Source organism: Carica papaya, chromosome 2 (assembly GCF_054855325.1).
Source record: "Carica papaya isolate Zhongbai chromosome 2, ASM5485532v1, whole genome shotgun sequence".
NCBI lineage: Eukaryota > Viridiplantae > Streptophyta > Magnoliopsida > Brassicales > Caricaceae > Carica > Carica papaya.
The window spans coordinates 3321542-3347391 of NC_142310.1; the positions used below are offsets into that span (position 1 = coordinate 3321542).

General features: G+C 35.9%; 2 protein-coding genes across 12 annotated transcripts; one reads left to right on the top strand and one right to left on the bottom strand.

The window, feature by feature from the left end:
• Positions 1–68: 68 nt before the first annotated feature.
• Positions 69–16100, bottom strand: LOC110819358 (Cysteinyl-tRNA synthetase, class Ia family protein). Of its 6 annotated transcripts, XM_088212741.1 has the most exons (12): positions 15922–16100; positions 9785–9845; positions 9621–9664; positions 5162–5626; positions 5012–5075; positions 4452–4613; positions 3178–3348; positions 2432–2713; positions 2167–2292; positions 1517–1720; positions 1201–1302; positions 69–613 (listed from the first exon to the last, which is right to left on the bottom strand). In XM_088212741.1, the coding sequence occupies exons 1-12, from the start codon at positions 16098–16100 to the stop codon at positions 392–394; spliced, it is 2082 nt and encodes a 693-aa protein (XP_088068867.1). In that variant the 3' UTR covers positions 69–391. The 6 variants fall into 6 exon arrangements, with proteins under 6 accessions (XP_088068867.1, XP_088068871.1, XP_088068869.1 ...); XM_088212745.1 differs by lacking the exon at positions 9785–9845 and having other exon boundaries at positions 5162–5604; positions 15922–16060; XM_088212743.1 differs by lacking the exon at positions 9785–9845 and having other exon boundaries at positions 15922–16059.
• LOC110819225 (uncharacterized) lies at positions 7126–25723 on the top strand. 6 transcript variants are annotated; one of them, XM_088212752.1, is made up of 10 exons: positions 7126–7221; positions 19795–20027; positions 21231–21410; positions 22389–22481; positions 23004–23186; positions 23380–23482; positions 23562–23747; positions 24146–24657; positions 24822–25210; positions 25316–25723. In XM_088212752.1, exons 2-10 carry the CDS (start codon positions 19803–19805, stop codon positions 25374–25376), a joined length of 1932 nt encoding a protein of 643 aa, XP_088068878.1. In that variant the 5' UTR covers positions 7126–7221; positions 19795–19802; the 3' UTR covers positions 25377–25723. The 6 variants fall into 6 exon arrangements, with proteins under 6 accessions (XP_088068878.1, XP_088068875.1, XP_088068876.1 ...); XM_088212749.1 differs by lacking the exon at positions 7126–7221 and adding an exon at positions 16261–16400; XM_088212750.1 differs by lacking the exon at positions 7126–7221 and adding an exon at positions 16263–16400 and having other exon boundaries at positions 19791–20027.
• The last annotated feature ends 127 nt before the right edge of the window (positions 25724–25850 follow it).

Genomic DNA, 25850 nt, shown 5'->3' on the forward strand with positions numbered 1-25850 from the left:
ACCAAGGATCATGAACAGTGGCATGGGAGAGATTTTTGTTACTCCAGAGGACTTTGTACACAACCATAAGCAAAACCAAGCACATAATTTGCATCTTTATACCCTGATAGACGAATTAAAACGAAGTCATATTGAATACAGCATAGCTTCCAGTCCTGATATAAAGAATGTGTCATTACATGAGCTGAGCTACACTGAAATTTCTCATCATAGCCGGTTCTCTAGCCATAACTTAATACAAAATATGTTCCTCTTGATGATTAACCCCTATTATGCTCCGATATCCTGTAATGCATCTTTGAAGTTTTCCTTAACTGAAAAAGCGAAAACAGTGTCAACCCAAAAATTCTAGAATGTGCAGATTGTAAAATGTGATGCAAGCCATAGGAACTCATTGCTCCTGCAGTGCAGAAGGAATGGCCGGTCTCCAAGTTGTGCCACCTGGACTGTCCATAAGAGCAATCCCAACAGCAGCCAAGTCTTTCCGAATTGCATCCGATTTTTCATAATTTTTGCTCTTTCTAGCACCTGTCCTTTCCTCAATTTTTTCCAAGACTTGAGATTCTGTCAAGTCAGCACGCTTCAATGCCTTTTCCCTCAGCTGCTGCAAAACCTGCAGCTTGAAATGATTAATAGTAAATACAAAATGGCAATCACTTTATTATAGCAACATGGAGAATATCGTGATATTTTTCAGGCTGGTGTTATGCGCCAGATGCACCACAACCCTACCCATGATCCTAACTGGTTTACCAGTCAGGTATACCAAAGAGGGGCCCACGGAAGATTCTGAACAGAGGAGAAGCCACAGCCTCCAGGTTAGGTCGATTCCAGCATGTACTTCTGTTTACAACTTTTTTGTTTCACTATTAGGAATATAGGCTCTCTGATGTTGTAAGTTCTCTTAATTAGGAGCAACATTCTCTATGAATACTTATCCTAAAAATAATAAAGCATCCAACTATTATCATAGAACTTAGAGAATTCTCTAGAAGATTGTGGGTACTCTAGTCCAAAAAGGTGATCAAGACCGTAAATCTACTAAGCAACCCTTGCGCTTGCTGGAAGACTTTTCTCTCAACAGGGCTGTGACTCGATCAAAAGTCAGAGAACTTAACGGTTGTCTTGTGTAGGAGGAGCAAAGGTCAGCATGTCCACAAAACTTCCTATATACTAGAAGCAAAATAAATCAAAATTTACCTCAGAATAACAAGTGGACATCAGCCCCAAGATGGATAGAGCATTCCTGATTACATTTTCTAGAGCTCCAAGTGATTCAATTCGCATTGCCTGCTTCCTTCCCTGAATGCGACATTTGGCCAGAATGATCACAGTATGAATATTTTATAACTAATTAGAAAGTAGAACTGCTGAAATAGTTTACATCCAGCATAGTAGAAGGAGAACATTCAGCATAAAGATTCTTAAATTCTTATCATTCAATTTGAAAATTGGTGGCATGATTAGGGCAAATGTAGAAGTTTCACATTCATACCCATGAACTTGGACTTAATACCTTACGAGTATGTAGCAGATCATTCATAGTTTTTAAGGGTTCAGATAACGCTGCCAAAACTACTGGAGTATGAAGATCATCTGACATTGAGGCCAGAAAATCATCATGGAACTTATTGATGCACTTTGCAGTGTCAGGAGGTATGGAATCCTCCTGGATAGATTCATTGTATTGGCTCAGAACGTTTTCACAATCTTGTAATGTCTGCAACAATTGAATTACATGAGATGTGGAAATAACAAAAAGAATCTGTGTTTTACACCCCAGTTTTATCGATTAAAAATAATAATGATAATAAAAGAAAAGTAAAGAATAAGAATAATCATAACAATTGCAATATGGAAGTAACAAAAAAATCTGTGGAAAAAAAAAAGATCATTAATAGGATATTCTTCAAATTCATTCATCCAAGCTACACAATTTTTAACTTAAAAAGGTACTAGAGTTTTGATAATATCAAGTTCAGAATGCCGCCACATAGGATTTAACCTGAAACAGTAAGAGAACATCTTTACATGAAGATTCAATTCAAAGAATTATAATAACCCTTGGTAGCTTCTTTTAGACAACATATTCAGGACACTGGAGAAGAAAGAACTGGTATATGTCTGAATGGCTGAGAGAGAGAATGAACTTGGAAGTTTTGGTACCTGATAGATGTAGAAAACTCGCTCAGAAGCAGTTTCAAGTTGCACATCAGAATAATTGACTGGAGATCGATAATGGGTCCCCATTAAGAAAAGTCTCAAAGCAAGGGGATGGTAGCGATCTATAACCTACGAGACAGAAATTTTTATCGCACAGAATTATAACATCTTGATATCAAAGCATTAAAAGAAAGAACTTGGCTTCCAGTGTCGTAAAATGAAAAAGGAAGAAAAGAAAACTACTCTGTACCATGAAGAATCCTTTTACCTGCCTAATCGTGAAGAAATTTCCCAGGGATTTGGACATCTTTTCCGAGTCAATTGTGACAAAACCATTGTGTATCCAGTAGCTTATGTTACTATGATTACACGCTGCACAGCTCTGAGCAATTTCATTTTCATGGTGAGGAAATACAAGGTCCATTCCTCCACCATGGATGTCAAAAGAGTAACCCAGATAAGCAGCACTCATGGCACTGCATTCAATATGCCATCCAGGTCTTCCAAGACCCCATGGACTCTCCCAAAAGGGCTCACCTTCTTTGGCAGACTGCAAAATTAGCCAAAGGTAAAGAGTATTTTCTATCTTTTGTCTAATAAACTAGATATATAGTTTCCGGCTGACCTAAATTTGACACCACATGAGTAGAAAATGCACCGATCGGAACAACAAATCCGGAGAGCAATAATGACAATTTACATAGCATCCAAAAAAGCACTATTGAATTTCAGAAACAATCAGGTCCATTGAAAATATAAGCAAATCCAACAGAAACTTGAACGAAAAATTCAGGATCTGATGACTTTCAACTTTTTGGTCTATGATTCCAAGTTGACCAAAATTTATAACATGTTTCTTGCTATTTACAACCAGGAACCAAGGTCCAGCTAAAACAGATCCCATGCCATTATCACCTGAACAAATGCCTAACAGAGTTCATGTTACTGTGTGTAACAGATGAAATTACTAGTTAGACAAATTTATAACGAACATCCCAGTGCATATAGCTGTACCTTCCACAGAGCAAAGTCAGCCGGATTTTTCTTTCTAGAGTTAATAGCAATCCTTTCACCTGCTCGATTATCCTCTAATTTTCGCCCAGATAATCGTCCATATTCTGGGAATTTGTCAACTGAGAAGTAGACATCCCCATCAATTTCGTAGGCACACCCATTATCAATAATCTACCAAGAAAAGAGAAAAAACCAATAATCATCGCATAGCACATTTCAAGCAGATTCATCCTGCAATTACAGCAACAAACAGTACAAAATATACAGAACATTGAACGGGAAAAAGAAAAAGAAAGTAGAAAAAGATGTGAATTTGAGAAGAACTCAATTCCTGTTTTAGCCATACACTTATGAAATATAGCACTTTCAGTCTCTCCCTAGAGCCCAAGAAAGATAAAAAAAGGCTTTAAATGGCATCAATATTAAAAGGTCAGAAACAATTACATATACATATGTATAATAAATATGAAACAATTTTCTATGGCAACATAATATCCCGACCACTAGAGATAGACACAAACATAAGAGCATCTGAAAGAATTTTTCTATCTCCCTCTATCCTCCCTCTCTCAAAAATTAACAGATGATTAATATAATGAGCTTGAAAAAAGAAACTGATCCCCTTGAGCATGTATGCTAGCAGAAGTATATATACTCTAAGCAGTCACAAACTTTTAAAGCAAGATACTGACATTTTGAATTTTTTGCTCACTCTTTACCAGATCAATGTTTTATAGAAAAGAAGTACAATTAGAAAGAGAACAAAAGTTATATAAGGGGATGATAACTAGTTTTTCTCCTAACAAAATAACAAAAAATGAAAGCAGACTAAATGGGAGAAAACTAACAAAACTCAATAAAGAATGGTTGTTCAATCTCTATATAAAGTAGATAAATAAATATCCTTAAAAAGCTCGTGCATCTCAACTCAAAGAGATGCCAAAAAGGTCATCTTGTAATAAAAGATTAAAAGAGGTGAGAAAAGATTTCTGAAGATCCTAGTACTTCTCTCGAACCATAGCACCACCAAGCCAGCAATTAAAGCCCTCAGACAGTCATCTATCTGTATTTCTCCTACCAACACTCTTCAGCTGATTATTTCCATAAAGTCTTCTGCTAACTAAGGTAAATGCTACTTCACAATACAAAAGGACGGTCAAAGTGCAACGCAGAGAACATTTACCAGCTGATTAATTATGTGACACCAAATTTTCATAAAACATTTATTCAATTTCCATAAATTAGTGACACTAGATTGTGCACCAACAAATTACCTGTTTGATCATGTCAATGATTTGGGACATGTGATCTGAGACACGTGGTTCTACAGAAGGGGTTAAGCAATGGAGACAAACCATATCATTATGGAACTCTTCACAATAACGTCTGCTCAAACTAATTGGATTCTCCCCCAATTCATTTGCTCGAGCAATTATCTACAGAATTTGAAAATTGCAGACTCAGGCTTCCTGTAATACCAATATGAAAAGCAGTTGGCATCCAACTCTTGTAGTCCAATAACATCTAATCAAGAGACTTGCTTAATAGTAAGAGAACGAAAATCCTAACTTCAGATTAAAAAGATCAAAGAAACATTTGAAAAGCGGCTACCCATTTGAAAACAATTAGAGCTGAGGGTGAAAAGCCAAACTGGAAAAAATCTGGATTCCTAGCCTCCTATTTCTCAAGAGCCAAATATACAGTTAAAGAAATCACAAAAAGAAAAAAAGAAAAGATTAGAAATTGAGAAACAATCAGGACGAAGAAAATTTAAACAAGCACCAGAAACACATTTCTAGTAAAAGAACATCATCAAAGAAGCAACTCTTCTAACCTTGTCATCAACATCGGTGAAATTTCGAACATAACACACTTCATATCCCAAATGCTTAAGGTATCTGCTCAATTTCCAATCAAAGCATCCGACTATTAGTTCTAGTACATGAATGAACTGCACAAATAGACAGAGAGTGAGGAAAGATACCTGAAGAGAACATCAAAGGTGACATAGACGCGAGCATGGCCGATATGGCTGAGATCATATGCGGTGATGCCGCACACGTACATTCCCACTTTACCCTCCACTTTGGGTTTAAACAGCTCTTTCTTCCTACTCATCGTATTGTACAACCATAAGTCCAATGAAGAACTGTCAGGTTGATTATTGGTAGCTCTGCTGAAACCTCTCTTATGGATTAATGGCTGGGAGGAGCTTAAGGAGCTGAAAAATCGGACTAAGTTTCTTTTCTTGTGCTTGAAGGAGGGGAAGGCTCTAAGTTGATTCGTGTTCAGTGAATTGGCAAGTTGAGAGAATCGGATTGAAGACAAGGGTTTACAGCACTTCAGAAGATTGAGAACAGTACCCATTTGTAGTGTTAACGGAATTGGATGCTCTGTTTTACCCCACCACTTGTGTTGGTTGTCACGCTGTAGTTCACAGAGAGCGACCCTGTTTTTTAATCATTAGATTCCTAATCCACATTTCACAGAAAAGCCTGAAGACTAACCAATACTCCATATAAGTCAAATTACTTACTTTGAATCATTCTCAAAATCTTTGTTAATTTAATTGTTTTTAAGAAATTAAAACTGCTGATTGTTAAAAGATGAAGTTAGAATTGAAATTTTACAAATAAAAAATAAAAAGAAAATCTATAGTAGTATTTAAGTAAAAAATGAATTGTTAATAGTTATTAATTTGCTTTTTCCCAGCAATTATTAACCATCATTTAAAGTTATTCACATAACAGTATTGTTTATATAAAATCTTTTCATATTATTTTGCTATTAGAAACAGTTGTTTTGACACAAATGTTTACGTAACTTCTATTTTTCCGCTTACATGTGCCAACAACTTTTTCCAGAAGAAGCTTTAGAGAATCTTTAGTTTTTGGACAGAAATTAGAAAATCCAAGATGACAGATACAAAGTATCCATACTGTTGCTTCAGCCAACAATTCTAACCATACATGTAATTATTTACTTGAAACCTTCAATCCAGTCAAAGAATAAGTACATTTACAGTAAAAAAACTATTAACTGAAGCAACAGTAGCATAATACATTGCATCTGAGTTCTTAGATTAACTAATACCAAGCATGTGTTAATTGAATTTAGTATGTGGTTTCTTATATCTTCTCGTTTGGGTCTAGTTTTGCATTTTCATATTTGTTGTCCAGGTTCTCCGTCAGGAGCTATTAGAAACAGTTATACTCACATGGATGTTTACATAATTTATATTTTTCTGCTATATGTGCTAACACCTTTTTCCAGAAGAAACTTCAGAGAATCTTAAGTTTTTAGACAGAGATTAGAAGATCCAAGAAGATAGATGCGAAGTATTGATACTGTTGCTTCAGCTAACACTTCTAACCATAAACACACTTATTATTTGACCACTTCAATCCAGTCAAAGAATAAATATATTTACAGTTTAAAAGTATTAATTGAAACAATAGTAGTATAATACATCGCATCTGAATTTTTAGATTCACTATTATCTGTCCAAACATGTGTTAGTTGAATTTAGCATGTAGGTTCTTATATTTTCTCCTTTGGGTCTATTTTTACATTTTTATATTTGTTGTCAAGGTTCTCCATTGGAAGCAATTAAAAACAGTTATACTCATATGGATATTTACAAACTATATTTTTCTGCTTATATATGCTAAAACCTTATTCTGCAGGAAGCTTTGGATAACCTGTAGTTTTTAGAGAGATTAGAAAATGCAAGAAGACAGATGCAAAATATTGTATTGTTGCTTCAGCCAACACTACTAACCATAAATACACTTATTTTTTACCCCTTTAATCCAGTCAAAGAGTAAGTCCATTTACAGTTAAAAAGTGTTAACTGAAGCAACAGTAGCATAATACACTGCATCTTAATTCTTAGATTCACTAATATCTGTCCAACATGTGTTAATTGAATTTAGTATGTGGTTTCTTATATTTTCTCCTTTGGGTCTATTTTTGCATTTCAACATCTGTTGTCAAGGTTCTCCATTGGAAGCCATTACCCAAAAAGATGTCAAAAAATACAAGGTAATAGATATTCTTTTCTCCATGTAAAGTATTGACATCTTAAATTTTCATGAATTCATGTCTTTTTCACTCATTCTTTCAAACATTAAATGGGCACCTTTAGTGTTCTCACACTTGGCAGAGATATCTATTAAAGCTTTAGCAACTAGTGTTATTCTCATAATGGTTTTGATGGTCAATGAATGAAAGTTCCTAGCTCGAATGGTAAGCAGCATACCATGAAGAGTGCTGAAGTATATGAGGTAAGTGGTTTCCACTTCTCTTTCAAAACATTTTAAGAAGAAAATAAACGTTTTTCCCGTCCACAAATGACCATGGCCAATAAAAATCATGTTCTAACTCTCATCGTTCTAGTTTCATACTTCACAAAAAGCTCAATTAGTAAGTAGAGAAGGATGAAAAGATAAAACAAGAAGTATCAATAAAACTGAGAAGTTCAGGAAGGAAATATGTTCAACATTTAGAAAAAGCCAAGAGATCTAAGCATAAAAATCATCTAAATTTTCTAATGCTTCCAGAGAGTTAAGACAGGGTGATCCTCTATCCCCATTGCCTTTTATCCTGGTAATGGAGGACTTAAATAGGCTGCTAAGCAAGGCAACTGATCTCCAGCTCACTAGAGGTGTTGAGGTGGGGAGAAGAGACTGAAGGACTGAGGTGTCTCACTTGTTTTTCACTAATGACACTAATTGTTTGCCAATCAGATGTGAGAAACTTACTGAATTTGAGATGTGTTCTGGTTTGCTTCTAGGCCATTTCAGGTCTAAAATCTGAATTGGTTAGAATTGACAGTAATGAGGATGCGAATCTATTTGCTAGTGTGCTGGGATGTAAAGCAGTGAAACTCCCTATTAAATATCTTGGAAACCAATTGGGTGCAAAATATAAAGATCTTACATCTTGGGATCCAATATTAGAGCTTTTTGAAAAGAAGCTTGCAAGTTGGAAGCGGAATTTTCTATCTAAGGGAGGTAGGTTCACTTTCATCAAGAGCAATATGGTAAACCTTCCTATTTATTACCTTTGTACACTATAATCCCGGTGAAAATTGTCAAGAAATTGGAAGCAATTTAATGTCAATTACTTTGGGGGGATGAGGATGAAAAGCACAAGACTCATTAGGTAAACTAGGAGGATATCAAAAAACCTTTTTGTGCTTGGTGGGCTTGGAATCAAGTCCATGGTTAAAATGAATGAAGCCCTCCAAGGAAAATGGCTTTAGAAATACATGAATGAAGATGACAGATTATGGAGAAGAATCGTGTATGCTCGTTGGGGGAATCCCAACTTGACCAGGGGTGGTCTTAGGTTCCCTTTACCGCATGGGTGTGACCTTTGGAGGAAGATTTTGGAACAGTGGCCCCGTTTCAACCTCTGCTCTTGCTGGGAACTTGGGAGGGGAAACAAAATTAGACTTTGGTGTGATTTTTGGCTTGAAGAAGGCTGTCTAAAAGAAAGGTATCTGAGGATTTCCAGCATAGCTCAATCCAGGAATATGCTAATCAAAGATGCTTACTGAATGAGTAATGGGAACACTGAATGGTGTATTAATGTGGTGAGGAATTTAAATGACTAGGAAATCAGGGAGTATGAGGAAATGCTCAGGATTTTGGCATCACAAGAAGTCAAGCCAGAGCCAGATAAATTTGTTTGGATTCTAGAGAAAAATGAGGGTTTCACTGTCAGCTCTTACTACAGATTTTGATGGAAGATAACGAGGAGAATTTTAAGACCTTTCCATATAAACAAATCTGAAGAACTAAGGTCCCCCAAGGGTTCTTGCTTGCTTGGGAAGCATGTTTGGAGGAAATTCTTACTATTAACAAACTGAGGAAAAGGGGACAGATTCTTGTCAATGGATGTTATCTCAGTTTGAAGGCTGGGGAATCCTGTAATCATATTCTGCTTTGGTGTCCTACTGCTTATAATTTATGGAGTTCAATTTATGGTCTTTTGGGGGTTAACTGGGTAATGGTGGATTCGGTTAGAGAGGAAATTTGTGCTTCGGAAAGCTTATGTATTAAAAGAAACATTGCTAACATTATCCTTTTTAACTATTTTTTGAATTCTTTAGAAAGAAAGGAATAATAGAGTTTTTGAGGGTAAAATTTGTAAGTTATACAATGTTAGAGACATGTGCTTGTATTATTTTGGGACCATTTTATTAGCTCATGACATTATTAAAGATGAGGATTTTGGGAATATCATTGATATATTAACCATCATGTAAATCTTTTGTAAATAAGTAGTACCCCCTTTTTGGTACCTTGTCAATATAAATATACCACACTTTTTATTTAAAAAAAAATAGAAAAAGCTAAGGAGGCGATTTTATGGTTGCAGAAGTCATCTAAAAACATCCAAAAAACACAGAATTGAATCTTAAGCAGCATGAGTACCTGATGGTATTGATTTGGACCTTCTGCAAGGAGATCTTTGACAACTAGCCAAAAGAAGTTAATAACTCTTTTGTTAGGAGAAATAAAATATATTAATCAGAAACGAAAATTCACTAAAAGAATATCAACATGAATTTCAAGTGTACAAGTGCAGAGAATCTTGCCAATAGAATATCTGTATTGATTCTCCCAAAATTCTCAATGAGATCGTGAGGAGTGATAATACTGCATGCGTAAAAGCAGGCAGTCAGTCTTGCCATGGCTAATCAACACAACACAAGTTGGTTCTCTTTAAAGTTTCTGATTTTCGACTCTCAGTCCTGTCACCAGTCTATAAAATCATCAGAAGTTGCTTTCACCAAGGTAGGGGAAGCACTAAATGATACGATTAATTATGCCTTCATGGAGAAGACAAATCCTTGACGTGTCTCTAATTGATACTGAACTTGTGGAGGATGTTAAGAGATCTGAGCAGAAGAAGATAGTCTCAGAACTGGATTTTGAGAAGGCACACTATAGAGTCAATTGGAGTTTTCTAGACAAGGGTTATGGGTGGGTAAGGTTTTGGCAATATATGGAGATTGATGGCTGTCTTCTTCCATTTCCTAGGCAATGATCATTAACGGGAAGCCTAAATCATGGCTCAAAGGGAAAAGGGGGTGAGGTAGGGAGATTTTCTTTCCCCTTTTCTCTTCACTTTTATAGTAGATGTTCTTGGTTGTAAGATTACCCGCAGTTATAAGAGTCAATTGGCAAAAGGCTTAGGTGTTTTTTTTTTTTCTGAAATAAATGTGAAATATTATTATCCATAAGGTACCAAGGGGGTACTGCCCACATATAAAATAGTTACAAGTCAATCAATTGATCAATGACCGCACCCATATAATTCAAGTCTTTAATATCATGACCCAGCAAAATAGATCAAACGTGTGTATCCATCTATTTCTAATGTTACCCACGTTAGTCTCAACCCCCTCAAAAGCTCTACCATTTCTTTTTGTCCAAATCATCCAAAAAATAGTAAGTAGAACAAGAAATAAATGTCTGCCTTTTTTCTATACACAAACCCTCTCAAGCCCAAAGTTCATTACCTACACTACCCACCATAACCCAATCACCCCAATAAGCCTCAAAACAGAAAACCATATGCTGTAAGTAACATGGCAACCCAGTAGCACATGATAACAAGTCTCCTCATTGGATTTGCAGAAGTAATACCTGTTTATCAGCACATTCCCTCTTCTTCTAAGCATATCAATTGTTAAAATCCTCTCTTTAGCTGCTTCCCAAGCAAAAAAAAAAATGATTCTAGGTGGTGCTTTAGATTTCCATATTTGTTTGAAAGGGACTGTTTGGTTGTTGTTGTTCTCTCTCATGGTAATAAATTCATAGTATGGTTTTACAGAGAAGCCCCTTTTTCATCTAACTTCCAAACTCTTTTATCATTGTTCTCAAAGATTTTAATATTAGGTGTTAGGACTAAAAACCTTGAGTTCTCTCATCTTCACTTTTCAGAAAATACAATCTCCTTCTCTCGAGCAACGATATAATGGTATAGAATGCTCTTATCCTTCTTCAGGTGTTTCGAGAGTGTACCTGCTCTTCACATTGGTCCTTCCAAAAGTGGGATTGCATAGATCAACATGGAGGGTGCTAACATTACTAGGTTAGCAAGATCCAAAAGATGTAACATGTTATCTTGGCTAATTACTTAATCAGGCATTCCTCTTAATGGTAATCCTTAAGTTGAATCTTTTCAAGATCCCATGGTGGATAGGATATTAGAAGGCTACAGTGGTGAGAGTGGATTATCCTCTCTTGAGGATATCCTTATCAAGACTTGATTATCTACTATTTACTATCTCTCTATTTAGGATCTCTAAGGGCGTGCATAAAGCAGCCCTCTTTGTGGAACAACTCAGTGTGTTAGGATGCATGTTGTCTTACTCAGTGGTGGCTTATGTAATAGAAATCTCTTATCTGAAAACTTGTCACTTTTGAGAAAATGGCTTTGGTACTCTTCCTTTTGAAATCCATTTATTTAGGGCATAATGTGACAAAGAGTAAGAGGGTTTGCACGGGAATAATTATATTCTTTGCCTAGGGATACATCCACGCATGGATGCCCCTAAGATACCATCTTTTTTTTTAAATAAAAACTATTATATGATTTATTCACCGGTACTAAAGATATGCAAACCCACGTACAAAATATTTACATATAAACCAAAATGTTAATAACATCTCCCAAGATCCTCCAAGAGTAAAGATAATTACTCTTAATAAAAAAACTTACGGTCTAAAACTAACTATCATTAGCCATGTCAAAAACCACTTGTCCTTAAAAGTTCTCCTAATTCCTTTCCTCCAACACCACACAAAAAGTAGCAAGGGGAATAAGGCTTCTGCGTCACCGAGCCACTCGCACCCAATTAATGCAACAAGATGCCATAAGCAAGGGTCCGAAGTCTATAGGTGAAGGGACACCACAATAGAACATGGTAGCACGACTCAACATCCTTTTTCCACAAGTAACAGTCATTCACCAAAATATTTCTCCTCCTAATCAACTTTCCAGAGTAAGGCCTCTAATTGTCTCCCATGCAAAAAAGGCAATTCTAAGTGATGCATTGACCTTCTAAATTTACTTAGATGAAAACTCTGTGACCTCCATTTTTGTTAGGAGGTTGTAGAAGGATATAACAGAGAAATTCCCCTAGCATTGAAGCTCCAAAGGGGTCGATCTCTACTTTGATCAAGTCTAACCCTCGCAAAGGCAAGAAATAGGGTTTTACACTTCCCAGCTTCCTAATCATTAAGATTCCTCGTGATCTCACAAATCACTCCTCTTCCCATATTGTCAATGTAGGAATTCTAGATCAAGACATCCTTGTATCAAAAAAATACTATAAATATGAGGAAGCTGGTCTCTAAAGTACCACCTTCCAACCAAGCATCATGTCATAAATCTCCAATATCATGGAGTCTAGTTCCATGCAAATTTTCACTAGTGTCAATCCACCATCTGATGTAGTTCTGGAACTCCCTCCTTCCCATGCAAATTCCTATTACCATGGAGTCTAGACCCCTCCCTGGTGAACCACCCTCTGTCAACAGTATCGAACTTCGCCTCAATCACCCTCCACCAAAGACTATCATTTTCATCCATGAATCTCCAATATCATTTTCCTTAGAGGGCTCTATTCACCTCCACCAATGATCTTAAACCCAACCCACCAAGTTGAATTGGTTTCTCGACCTCGTCCTAGGCTACGAGATAGTACCTCCTATTCTCTTCAAAATCCCTCCATTAAAATATGGATTGTATGGATTTCAGTCTCTCGGCAAGGATCCTAGAGATCATCATTCGTCTCATGTAATAGATAGGGATATTGGCCATCATCCTCCCCCCTCTCTTTTTGGTAGAAGGTTTCTTTTCCACCTAAAGAACCGTGGTTCAAAATGTGCAACCACCGAATCCCAAGTCGAAACTTACTTATATTTGGCTCCCACTAATAGCCCCAGATACTTGATCGGCAAATTTATACATTTACACCCAAGGATAGTAGACAAGTTGTTTGCATCCCTCCCATCACTTAACTCACCAACTTAGACTTTGCAAGATTGATGTTGAGTCCATATACTAATTGGAAGCACAACATGGTACGTTTGATATTAAGTAAAGCCCTTTTCACTCAGTTTGCAGAAAGAAGGATGTCACCAGTAAAAAATAAATAAGTCACCTCCTCCACATGCTCATGCTCCCACACCTTCAACTCCTTAAACATCTCAAAATCTCTGTCACTCAAGAGCATTTTGTTGAATGTCTTCATAATAATGATGAACAGTAAAGGGGACAAGGAATCACCTTTTGAAAAAAGATGATGGCCCATTAACCATAACAATAAAGAATGGGGATAACCCTCCACATGGTCTCAGTTCCACCAGTCATCAATGGGACTTATCCATAACAATTTCCCCATTGTCCAATTCTTTAGAATTAGCAAAAATATTTGAAATCAGCACATAGCCATCATTTTTTTTTTTGGAAAAGAACATAGCCACCATGACTCTTGGCCTCTAGCTCCACTATCCTTCCAGAGGAAAGCTAACCTAATCCCACATTTTTGTACATGCAATCATGAAGAAAGGCTCTCCAAGGACCAACATGAGGCTTAATGGCCATGTTAAATGAAATCTATGGATCCATCTAAATGTCCAACTCGACCATAAAAATTACCATGGCAACATAATACTCGACCTAAGGTTCAATTGCATAAACCCGTCACATTGAATCAAAATGTTGGAAACCTTCTTCAACTAGTCCAACCACACTACTCATCCAATAAAAATTGATGAATGTGACTCCATTAGGTAAAACCCTATTTTGTTTCATAAGCGCAAAAAGTTCAAGATACCTCACATCAGCATCATTTGTAGCTAGTCCATTCATCGCAATACTCCATGTGCAAAAATTCTTATCCTTCACCCACCAAAAAGTTTTCATGGCTTTGTTCATGTCTCCACTTTGTGCATACATATAAACGAGGTCAGTACCCCGTGTCACTGTCATTTTAATCTTATTTCTTCCTATACAAGCCTGAGCCCATCTTCCTTGATCAAATGCACCTAAATGAGTACATTTATATTAAAATAGAAATCATAGGCACTACATTGAGTTTAACACCTTCCAATTGCATCAAATGGAACAAACACAATGCTCCTCTTGACCTCCTGTTGATGCAGAATGGATTATGTGTAGATACATTTGAAGCTATAATTTTTTTAAATATAAAACTACTATATTATTTAAGAGTCTATGTTATTAAGGAGTATTATTGTGGTTTCAGTAACTTATAATTTTTGTTCTTATTAGTATTTTTCTATTTGTATTAGGATTTGTAATTCTCCAAAATTATTAGTATTAGCTTCATATTCTTATTAGGATTAGCATTCTTAGTACCACTAGTGTATTATTTCCTCATGTAATTCTAAACAAGAAAAGTTATTTAGAAATTATTATAAATAGTTTTATGATTTCACTTAGTGATCATTCAAGTATTTGATAATATCTTTGAGAATTTCTTATAATTAATTGTGTGACTCAATCAACCCTTAGGTATGATGCCTAAGAACCTTAAGTGTGATATATAGGTCTTTTCCTGTCTTAATAGGCAAATTAACCCTAATTTGTCCAACATCACCTGCATTGTGCATATCCAGATATATCGGATGCAATGGGGTCCTTTGAGGCATTTCCTCAAACATATCCACTGCAAAACCTATGTCCCTGCATTTTGCGCGTGCAGTAACCTAACTGTTTGAAACACCAAATCAGGTTTAGGAATTGATTTAATGACCTTATGGTAAGAGCGCGGACAACCATATTCAGCATACATAAAAAAATCAATCCACTTTGGACATGTGGATCATGCTCAAACAACATGCTTTATTAGAGCACCATGAACCAACAAACCATTCTCCCAATCAGAAGCTGCACAAACATGTGAACGAAGAAATCAAGAGTGCACCAATCAGAATATAAGTTGTATTTGAAATGGGGAATCCTACGGTAGGAGTGAAAGCTTCTTTGAAGCGTAGAGCTCTTGCAGCGTGCTCTAATCATACAGTGTAAGGCAAAGAGAGTTGGATTCTCACATTGATCAAGGATATTGTTACAATAATGGAGATTATTGGGATTATTTAGTGAAAGCAATCAACAAACTGGCCTATAAGCAGATTTTTAGATTATAATTTGTGAATATAACATGTGACCTTAATAAAAACATAAAGTATATTGGGCTTCACTCAAGTCACACACTGTCTATAAGCTCCATATTTGGAGGATCTTTTCAATTGCCAAAAACTTTGAATTTCAGATATTGAGGACTAGGATTTGAGCGCCAAAAAAATTGTTAGGTAAGGAGGAGTTGGCCACAGGGACTTGCAACATATGCTACTCAAGCAATCCAGAAACGAAATTCCCCAGCCATAGTTTTGGCAAATCATATGTCCAAAAGAAAGATGCCGGTAGCCTAGGAGATGGTTGAAGCCATAGTTTTTATGTTTTTTTTTTTTTCCTTTAAGTAGTAAAAGAATAGTATATACAGCGAGGATACTGGCCGAAGAAGTTATTATTTAACAAATACCATTGAAGCAAACCGCAAAATACCCACAACTCGATTTTCAGTATTCCGAAGTAGAAGTTATATCATCACAAACACTTAGAAAATATCTATCCCTACACACTCGGTTAACAGAATAAATACAATTACTTTTTACGGGGTAAGGACGAGATTACCTGTACCAAAGCAGAGGAGAGCTATCCTCACGCTGTGAAGATATGGGAGGGGAGGCTGTGCTCCTGGGGCAGAGTGTGTTCTGTTGGGTAAGAACGAAAATTGAAAGTAACATGGGGGAGATTTGGGGGAGGTAGAGATGGATTATGATGGAATGAACGGTCCAGATATGCTTGATCATCGTGCTATGATGTTTAAGTCGTCTCTTTATCTTGCCACGTGTCCTGATAGGTTCGATGCATTTATGGACTGTGGGGCTACGTATACGGTTTGGATATAAATACTACATGTAAAAGGAGCTTGGCTGTCCTCTTTCCATTTCTGGGTTTTTGGTTTCTAGACAAAGAATGGAGGTTAGGGTTTTGTTTATAGTGAAAGTGTTTCTCTTTACACTCAACAAAGTGTTATGCAACAGAGAAAAACAGTGGAAGAAGACAAAGCAAAAGAGAAGAAGAAGGAAGCCATTTTGACATAAATCCAGGTATTTGCCTATTTTGCTATAATATAATATGTATATATAAGATATATGCAAATACTTGATGCTTGTTAACTCTAATTTTATGTACTGCACAAGCTTATCATTCAAAAATGGCTTGTAAAATTAATGCCTGCTAAAAAAAGAATTCCAACTTGGGTTAATTGTGTGGAGGATCCGCTTTGGTATGAAAATGGTATTGCAACTGTCATCCACCAACGAGATTTATTGTTGTGAATCCGAACAAGAAAATACGCCTGCGTGATTGATTCGTTTAAATGCTTTTTTTCATTGCTTCCTTTTTTTTTTTGGTTTCTTTCCTGGATTGCGTTGCAAAATGCAAATATATTCGCGGGGCTTTTTTTAATCCATACAATTACTTTTGAGAGCCATTATCTGGGAGGTTACTAATTCTCAGTTTGGGGCATGCTTTGTGTAATTTTAGCCTCTTAGAGATAATAAGTATCTGGGAAGGTTTCCGTAATTTGCTTGGATGGAAGCTTACCATCATGCCATCTTTCTGCAGTGTTAGCTCTTAAGAAGTAGGTCTTTCTTTATTCCTCCTCCCCTTATTTTTCTGCTGGGAGTCTGTGATGATTTACTATTCAGATGCGTAAATGGCTGTTAGAATTTTGCAAAAGGTAGACTTTTACTTTCAGGAGAAAAGTGAATAAACTCATTTGTAATTATAATTGCAGAAGAAAGAGACATTTCTTAGTTGTGATCTAATGTTAAGTAATTCATGGATTTGTTAACTATGATGTAGATCGTACCACTTCTATGTGTATATTTGAATGCATTTCTTATTTTATTGAAGATACTTTTTCTATATGTAGACAGACAAAAATTAGGGATGCTTGTGACTAACACTAAGTGGCAGCGACCTGTATAATTGATCAAATGTTTTAGAGAACTTAGAAGGATAATGTCCGGAACTTGCCCTGACTTGTAAAGAAATAAAGGAAGAAGAAATATAGAAGAAAGGAGAAAGAATTTAGAAGATGATGAGAGTAGAATTAGCATTTAAGGAGAAGAAAGAGCAAGCGAAAGGGAGAGAAAAGAAGAATTGTATAGAGAGAAGTTTGAATATTTCATTAATATTTTCTAGATACAAATCCATTCTCAACTCTACCTTTTATAGCTGAAAAGTAATTAATTGAAACTAATTCTAATAATCTAAACAATTTAACTAAGTATTTCTGACAAACCTAACAACAATTAGTAGGGTCCTCACAGATGATATGGGGAATCTTTGTGGAAACAAACACAGATGGCATGTAGTCTAGCAATTAATAAATTAAAAAGAATAAAGCTTAATAGAAAACAGCATTATAGTTAGGTTTACGGAGAGAAAATTAATAACTCAGTAATACCTTAGTCATGAGTTAATTACAAGGCTTAATTGCTGATTTTAGAGCTATTTCTTGTTACTAAGATTTAACAAAAGATAACTTAACATTTGCACTGTTACCTGTGAGGGTACACGGTGCTTTGGTTGTTTTCTCCACCCCTTCCTTTTGTAGCAAAGTGATACAAGTTCACGTTGTGCTTGTTTAGTAAGCAAATCAGTGATTTTGAGCTGTTCCTGAGGGTTAACTATGGAGGGTCGGTTTACTTATATTCTCTCTCTAGGATTCTACGCCATAATGATGGGTTCCAAAGACGTTCTCCTTTTATTTGCTTGTGTACTTTTTGGTGGATTATGCTGTTTAGGTAATTTAGACATCAAAATTAGAAATCTAACTTATCTGGCAGAAGGAAAGTTGCTATATCTAGTACTATTGATGTATGAGGTCCTGGAGTCTTATTCTTTTCTCCATTCGTTTCTACTTTTGGCGTATTATGCTGTTTAGGCTGTTTACATGACAAAATTTGTTGAGAGAATATATTGTCTTGTAGGCAGAGATAATTCCTATTGCAAGCAAGGCCGTTATTGAGGGAAAACTTCTATAAAGCCCATGGGCCATATAGTAATAATCTATATGAGCCTGATCCCTCAAACACCAAAGGAAACTCTAATATCAGCTAGTTTTTTATGAAAATCTTGTCCATCAAACTGAAACTCTGGCATTGACAAGTATTTTTTACAATCTTGCTTAAATTAATGAAAATGACATGGAACAAAAAGCATACTTTGAATGCATTTCTAACTTTTTATATAGAGGACATGTTCTTCAAAATGTGAAATTCTGTGCAACTTAATTTCTGAATTATATTTCCATGCCATGACAATTCAATGACTCAAATTAGCTGCAGCAGTATTTTTTGTCCTCGGATTAGAAGGCTTCACAAGAACCTGGATTTTCCTGAGAAATCCTAGGATATTTTCCTCTATAAATATTGGTCGAGCCACTTACAAGTAAAAAAAATATAGAGGCAAAATAATTTATAAATTCTAAGTAATTAATATAATTGGAAATTTTCATTTGGGAAGGAAAGTTGAGATTTGTATTTAAGAGGGTTATGTTATTGAGATTTTGTCTACATGATTTGAATAGACAGGATAAGTATGAGAGAGGCTAAAGGGGGAAATTGCTAACAATGAATTTATTTGTGTCAATTAATATGAGCCATGCTATTTCTCACCAATAGAAAGCTTGAGAACCTACCATTCTAACTTTTGTATGTGGGTTCTTATACTTTGAATTGGCTCTTCAATAAAGTTTTGTCAATAGAAATTCTAAAAATTGGAGAGAATTAACTCTTTTTGTCTTGTGGTCATAAATTTGACCGGGATTCCTCTGTCTTCTAGTTGATTTTTATTCAGCATCAATTGTTACTCTGTCCTTTATCTTCCCTTTTTCTCATTTTATGTTATGTTTCCTCACTGGCAGTAGATCCATTTTGAAACTCCCTCAAAAGGAAAATAAAGGGAAATTAATTTCTTTTTATTTCTTCTTATCCATTTTTAATTATGGTTTTTCCCTAAATGACCAAATTTTGTTGGTATTTCAAAATGGTTTATGAGTCTCTTGTCTTATCCTAAAGGTAGCCTCATTGACTGCATTGAAAAAGGTGGGTTGACCATGTTTTTATGTGTGTGAGTCTGTGTGCGTGAACTATTTTTCTACAAACAGACTGCAATAGCCCCTGGAGTTTGCATTCTAAGCGTTGTAGAGACAGTAATCTTACAGATCTGCTGTTCAATTTCTCTCCCAAATCCTTCATTCTAGATGACATTTCTCTTTTATCACCCCCAATTTCTTCTTACATTTTCCTGAGTGCTGGTGTCAGTTGACACATTCCGATCTTGCCTAGGGTCTTCCAATTTTGCTTTTTAACGTCTTACTTCTATGGTCTGAAGGTATGTGGATGTTTTTTTTTTTTTGCTTCTATTTTCAATTACTGATTCAATAGTGGGCAATTTTTCATGACTCCTTTTTTCTCATTTTGGAGGTAGTTTCAGTGATGGAAGATCTTCTAGAGATTTCGTCGGCTTCCTCCTGTTTATCTTCTTCCTCTTCTTCGCCTAACCTGGTACCGTTGCCTATTGACATGGAGCTTTGGCTGATGGCTGAGGAAAGGACCCAAGAAATATTGTGTGCTATTCAGCCCGCCCATATTTCTGACAGGAGTAGGCGAGAGATTATTGACTATGTTCAGAAGCTAATTAAAGGTTACTATGGAATTGAGGTGAGAATTTCACAATTCTAATATTTTAGTATCTGTTCATTCTATTCTGTAATTTGGTTCCTTTAGAAATTTACACAAGGTTGATCTTTCTTGGCACCGCATATTTATGAGTTCTGGGTTGATAAATGTTTGATCCAGTTTTTCCTTTTGGCAAGCAATAGTAGTTTAACATTAGCGGCTCACAAAAGAATCTTCTCTCTCTCTGGCCTAGGACTCCTTTCATTAATGCATTGGCCAATGTCTGATCGCGTTCTATTTGATGGCTAGATAGGTTTCTATTTATTTTTTTTACATCCCAGAAATTTAGGTTAAGATCCTGTATCATAATGGGTTCAGATAATCTATATCTCACCTCATTTTATAACATTCTATATACTATATTGTAGATGTCCATCTTACCCAGCCTTTTACCAATACGAAGGATATCTGGCAAGTTTTTTGTTCCCAGAAGTTATTATCTGCCGATATCCTTGTTTCCTGTTTTATATGCCATTTTGTAGTGTCTATAGCATGTTTAGGACTAACACTTGTATGTGCTAAGCTCACTCGTTTTCAGCTTGTTTGGAACTATACCTTGTATGCTGTAAGCTCACTCATTTTCAGCTAAGTTCAGGAACTTCTGGTTATATTTTCTGTTCCCATGGGACAACATGATGTTTTGCCTAGTGGCATGCTCTTTGAAATGATTCTTCTTCATGCCTACCTAATTCTATATGAAGGGATATTTCTTCTGAAAAGAAAAACCTTATGTTTTTCCCAATTTTTTTTCTATTTTCTTGGGTAATGGCATGCATTTCATGGTCTACACTAAGCCGGGCCTTTCCCCTCTGGACTTTTTCATCAATAGCTTAAAATGTTTGAACGTTAGACCTCAAAAAAGTCAACCTCTCATTCTCTTATAATATGGCTTGAGCAGTCTTGCATTTGACAGATTTGACTAATCCATTAACTTAAAGCATATACTGATTCTAGGATCTGATAACCACTTCCTTTTGATGCACCTGTCTGGTGCTGTGAGGTAGATATGAAACTGAAAATTGCTAATATACACTTTTCTTTGTTATTCTGCTCCAGTACTAACTTTTTATAGGTTTAGTCTGCTTTGCTGCTGAAAACTAACTACGGAGATGGGGAAATTCTTTACAAATCATTTTCCTTATAGGATACTTTCTGAAGAAATCCTTTACTCACTTTTTTCTACAGGTGTTTTCATTTGGCTCGGTGCCATTGAAGACATATCTTCCAGATGGAGATATTGATTTGACTGTCCTCAGCCATCAAAATGTGGAGGAGGATTTGGCAAGAGATGTCTGCTGTATTCTAGAAGGTGAAGAGCAGTGCTCTGATTCCGAAGTAACGGATGTCCACTATATTCATGCGCAGGTTGGTTTTACTTTATTGAATTTATGATGCACTTCTTCTTCACTAGTAACCGTGAAAATTTTCTGTCAAGTTTGCACTTTTCTTCTCATTCTTTGTCTTTTGTTTCAGTTGTTCTCTTTCTAGTAATTCACTTTGCTCAGAACCTATGTTGCTCAGACTCTTAATTTTGATGCCATACCTGTATCAGTGACGTGACCTTGGAATGGATATGAGATTTGTACCTAACATTTGATGTGCATGCCAGACACTTAATAATTCAAAACTAAAGGTTATGATATATGATAAATATGAAGACAATGGTGGACATTCTTATATTGCAAATAGAGAAAGAATACACGAAGTGGAAATATTGATTCTAAATTCTGAACATTTTTCTAGTAATTAGTATCTTTTTTTTCTCATTTCTCTATGAACATGAATATATCTTTTTCTAAAGACTATATTTTGTTATGTATATGACATCATTTTTGTTTCTTTTTATGTTTGTGTTAGGTTCCTTATATCTTTTACTATAAATATTATCGAATTGGAGAGTAAGATCCATGCCTATACTGCATGTTTGCACCTAATTCCAAGTAACATAGCTTTGGACTGTCTGAAAATGAAAAGTTCCTCACATGTTTGAACACACTACCTCACACACACTCTGGAATTGATCCCCTGATAACAATTGGGACCCTGCTGAATTTGAGAAGTAGACACGCTTAACTTTGGGGTAGATGCATCTTTTCTCCTTGACCCAAAGCTTTTTCCTATATCAGTTGATTGCTAATTTTCTGCATCACATTTGGTTCGATCTGGTTCTTTTTTCCACACAGAAAGATAAGCATATGCATTGCAATTGCCAGTTTCCTTTTCCCCCATCACTTATTTCAAATCTAACCTCAAATTTGGGGATTATTGAATTCTGACTGCTACGAAATACGAACTGAGTTAACTATCATCTGGTGTTATTACCTTTCATGTTTTGGATGGTAGGTTAAGATTGTGAAATGCACTATCAAGAATATATCAGTAGACATCTCTTTCAATCAAATGGCTGGACTATGTGCTTTATGCTTTCTGGAGCAGGTATGAACTTACTTATGAGGTGTCAAATTTTATGGTTTTCTTGTTCTGTTTATATGTTTGCATTGCGTCTCATGTAAAATTGAAGATTTATCTGTCATATTTAAATATTTTAGGATAATAATCGTAGTTAGCTAGAATTATGATAAACAAGTCATCTACTACCATATGTAAATAATAATTGATACACTTGCAATGCATCAGTTATATTTATGGTTCCTTTTTTCATGAAAAATATTGTTCTTTTGGTCTATTTATTATCAAAATTGATGAAAAGCAGATTTTTTTTTTGTTTTTGTTCAATTTTAAACTCTCCAGTATCTTTAGTTTGTTATTTTTCTTGAGGAACAAGGCAGGGATGTCTCTATGATTTAAAAGAGAATTTGCGTTTCCTTCCTTTCTTTCCTCTTTTCCCCTTTCAACTCCATTTAATGTTTCTTTCCTCAGTGCTTGCTTGCATTTTATTAAAATTATCTGCTTCAAAAAGTTCTTGCATTAGATTTCTCTTATGTTGCTTACTCCCAGGTTGACCAAATTATTGGGAAAGACCATCTTTTCAAACGAAGTGTTATCTTGATTAAAGCCTGGTGCTATTATGAGAGCCGAATTCTCGGTGCACATCATGGTTTGTTTTCAACATATGCATTGGAAACACTGGTCTTGTATATCATCAATCGGTTTCACTCATCACTTTGTGGTCCTTTAGCAGTAAGTATATTTTAGTTAAGCATTGTTCTAGTTATCTGCACTGTCATAAATAAAATAAATATAGTTAAGTATAAATATAGTTATCTGCAGTAAGTATATTTTAGTTAAGTATATTTTAGCAGTAAGTATATTTTAGTTAAGCATTGTTCTAGTTACCTGCACTGTCACAAATAAAATAAATTCTCTCTTTCAGGTCCTGTATAAATTTTTGGACTACTATAGCACATTTGATTGGGATAATTATTGTGTCACCGTTAGCGGACCTGTTCCCATATCTTTCCTTCCAGAAGTTGTGGGTAAGGAGCTATTGGTTTTAGGTAGTTATAATCTTATCAATTTACATATTTACACGAGATCTCATTGGATTCTCTGCAGCAGAGACAACTGAAAATGATAGAGACGAGCTATTGCTTAGCCCAGAGTTTCTAAGGCACTGGAAGGAAGTATATTCTGTTCCAACAAGGGCTGTCCAGAATAGGAGCCACGATTTTCCCATCAAGAATCTAAACATAGTGGATCCTCTAAAAGACAACAACAACCTAGGTCGATGTGTGAGCAGAGGTACAAGTCATTGTTTTCAATTGAGTAACTTTCGGCATTGAAAGCTTCAAAAAACACTTTACAACTGCAATCCAATGTCTCTTGCAAATCATCATGAATAGCAACAAGATGTTATTAAGTGTCCATTTGTAATGGCAATAGCAGAAGTTGCATCTCACTTTATTTACTCATAACAATAGATTATTAATTGTCTATGGATGTCTAGCTAATGGAGAGTCTCTTAATTGTAATGTTTACAAACTTCCGTGCAATATTTGAAGTGAATTCCTTTTTATTTTGCATATGTCAACAGAAAACAATAGTTTGACAACTTAATTCTCAGACAGTTTTTAATAGCATACATACTGTCCTTTATTTTAGGACTCCATTACTAACTATTATACTTCTGAATCTCCTAGGCAACTTTTACAGGATAAAATATGCTCTTTCCTACGGTGCTCAAACTCTTGAAGAGATCCTTATGCTACCGGATGAAAACATGGGTCTAAGAATTGAAAATTTCTTTGTAACCACTTTGGAGAGGAATGGGAAGGGACAAAGGTCGGATGTGTCGGTTCCTGTCACTGCATTTGGCTCTGGAAGATCAGAAGCATCTGATTTAAGCGGAGATTACGATGGTTACTATAATAGTCTTGTGTATGGCCAGTGGTATCACGGTTATACCTTACCTGCTTCTGCCCAGGCTACTACCCCTCCGAGATCACCCTCTCGTGTTCCAAGCAGGAGCCCATGGGATTTCCTACGTCGCTTGGTTGGTTTCAGACGGAATAACTTTTACCGAAGAAACAGAGATTTATATGTCCCAAGACTGCCCTTTTCTCATCCTTATATTTCCCAACTGCCATCGGCGCCTTTTGGTTTTAATGACACAGGGAAGTCGAGGGGAACAGGCACTTATATCCCCAATATGGTATATCATTTTTTACCTACAGTAATTATTTTATTCAAGTGGAGTTTCTTCGTGATATAGATATCATCGCATAGAGTCAACAAACAGTAATGATTAAGTCAGCTCTAGAAACTAAAATGGGTTGAATATTATTTACTAAAGCAAGTATGCTTGAATGTTTTCAGAGGCATTGTTCTTACACAGAGATGAATGGGCATTCAACTGCAAGGAAACCAGGATCCACATCTCAGTGTTCAATGATTCATTGCCATGAAAGGGCTTCTAGGACTGAGAATCGACCAACAGCTGATGGTGGAAACAGCAGCTACCTTGAAATTCTTGCAGAACAGCACCCAGATCTTGCAGTTATAGAGAACACAGCACAACAAATCAATCAGCCTGATCAATCCGGGACGGAGTCTCCTGAGGCTGGGAATTGCTCCTGCAGCTTAGAAAGTATTATCTTTGGGTCATATGAGCATTCATCATCACTCTCGGAGGAGCCTCAACTATCAACAAATCAGGCAGATTCTGACTTTGCATGCATATCAAGCTCAGGGAGTACTGACGAAATGTATGACAGTTCCTACTAGTCTACGAAAAGTCTTGAGTATGTATAATATTTTCTCTTGACTCGATTTTTGTTTTTCTCCTTTTTTTAAAATGGTTTGCACTGCAGAGCTCCCCCAGAGACATTCGAGCTAAGAGATGACAATGACTTTCCTCCTCTATGCATGTAGAGGGGTGTCCTGTGACAAGAGCTGTCAAGTAGAATTAGAGCTATTTCCTGAGGATGCAAAGTTGCGCCTGATGCTGACTTTCATGTTTCTTGAATGACAATAGTTGGTTACTTCTTGTAATAAGATGTTGAGAATAACTTTGTTCTTGTTTAGTTTCTCTCCCATAGGCCACAGAGAAGAACACGTAGAAGGCATTTGTGGATCCTCATTGACTTGGTTTACTTCTGTCCTTGTTTTGCCTTTCTACTGACATACAAAGTAGTTCTTTTCAACTCTTGAGCATGATATTATCCTCTTATAAATAGGTATGACAGAGGAGGCTGTCAATCAAACCCTTTTGAGCTCAATTTAGCTTTACTTCATCTTTTTCAGTTGAAGGAAATTTAAAAAGGCAAAAAAGTAGACCTGATATTCAGATTTAAGAATGTTTCTCTTAATCAATTTCCTTTGTTTTCATGTCTGCCATTTTTAATC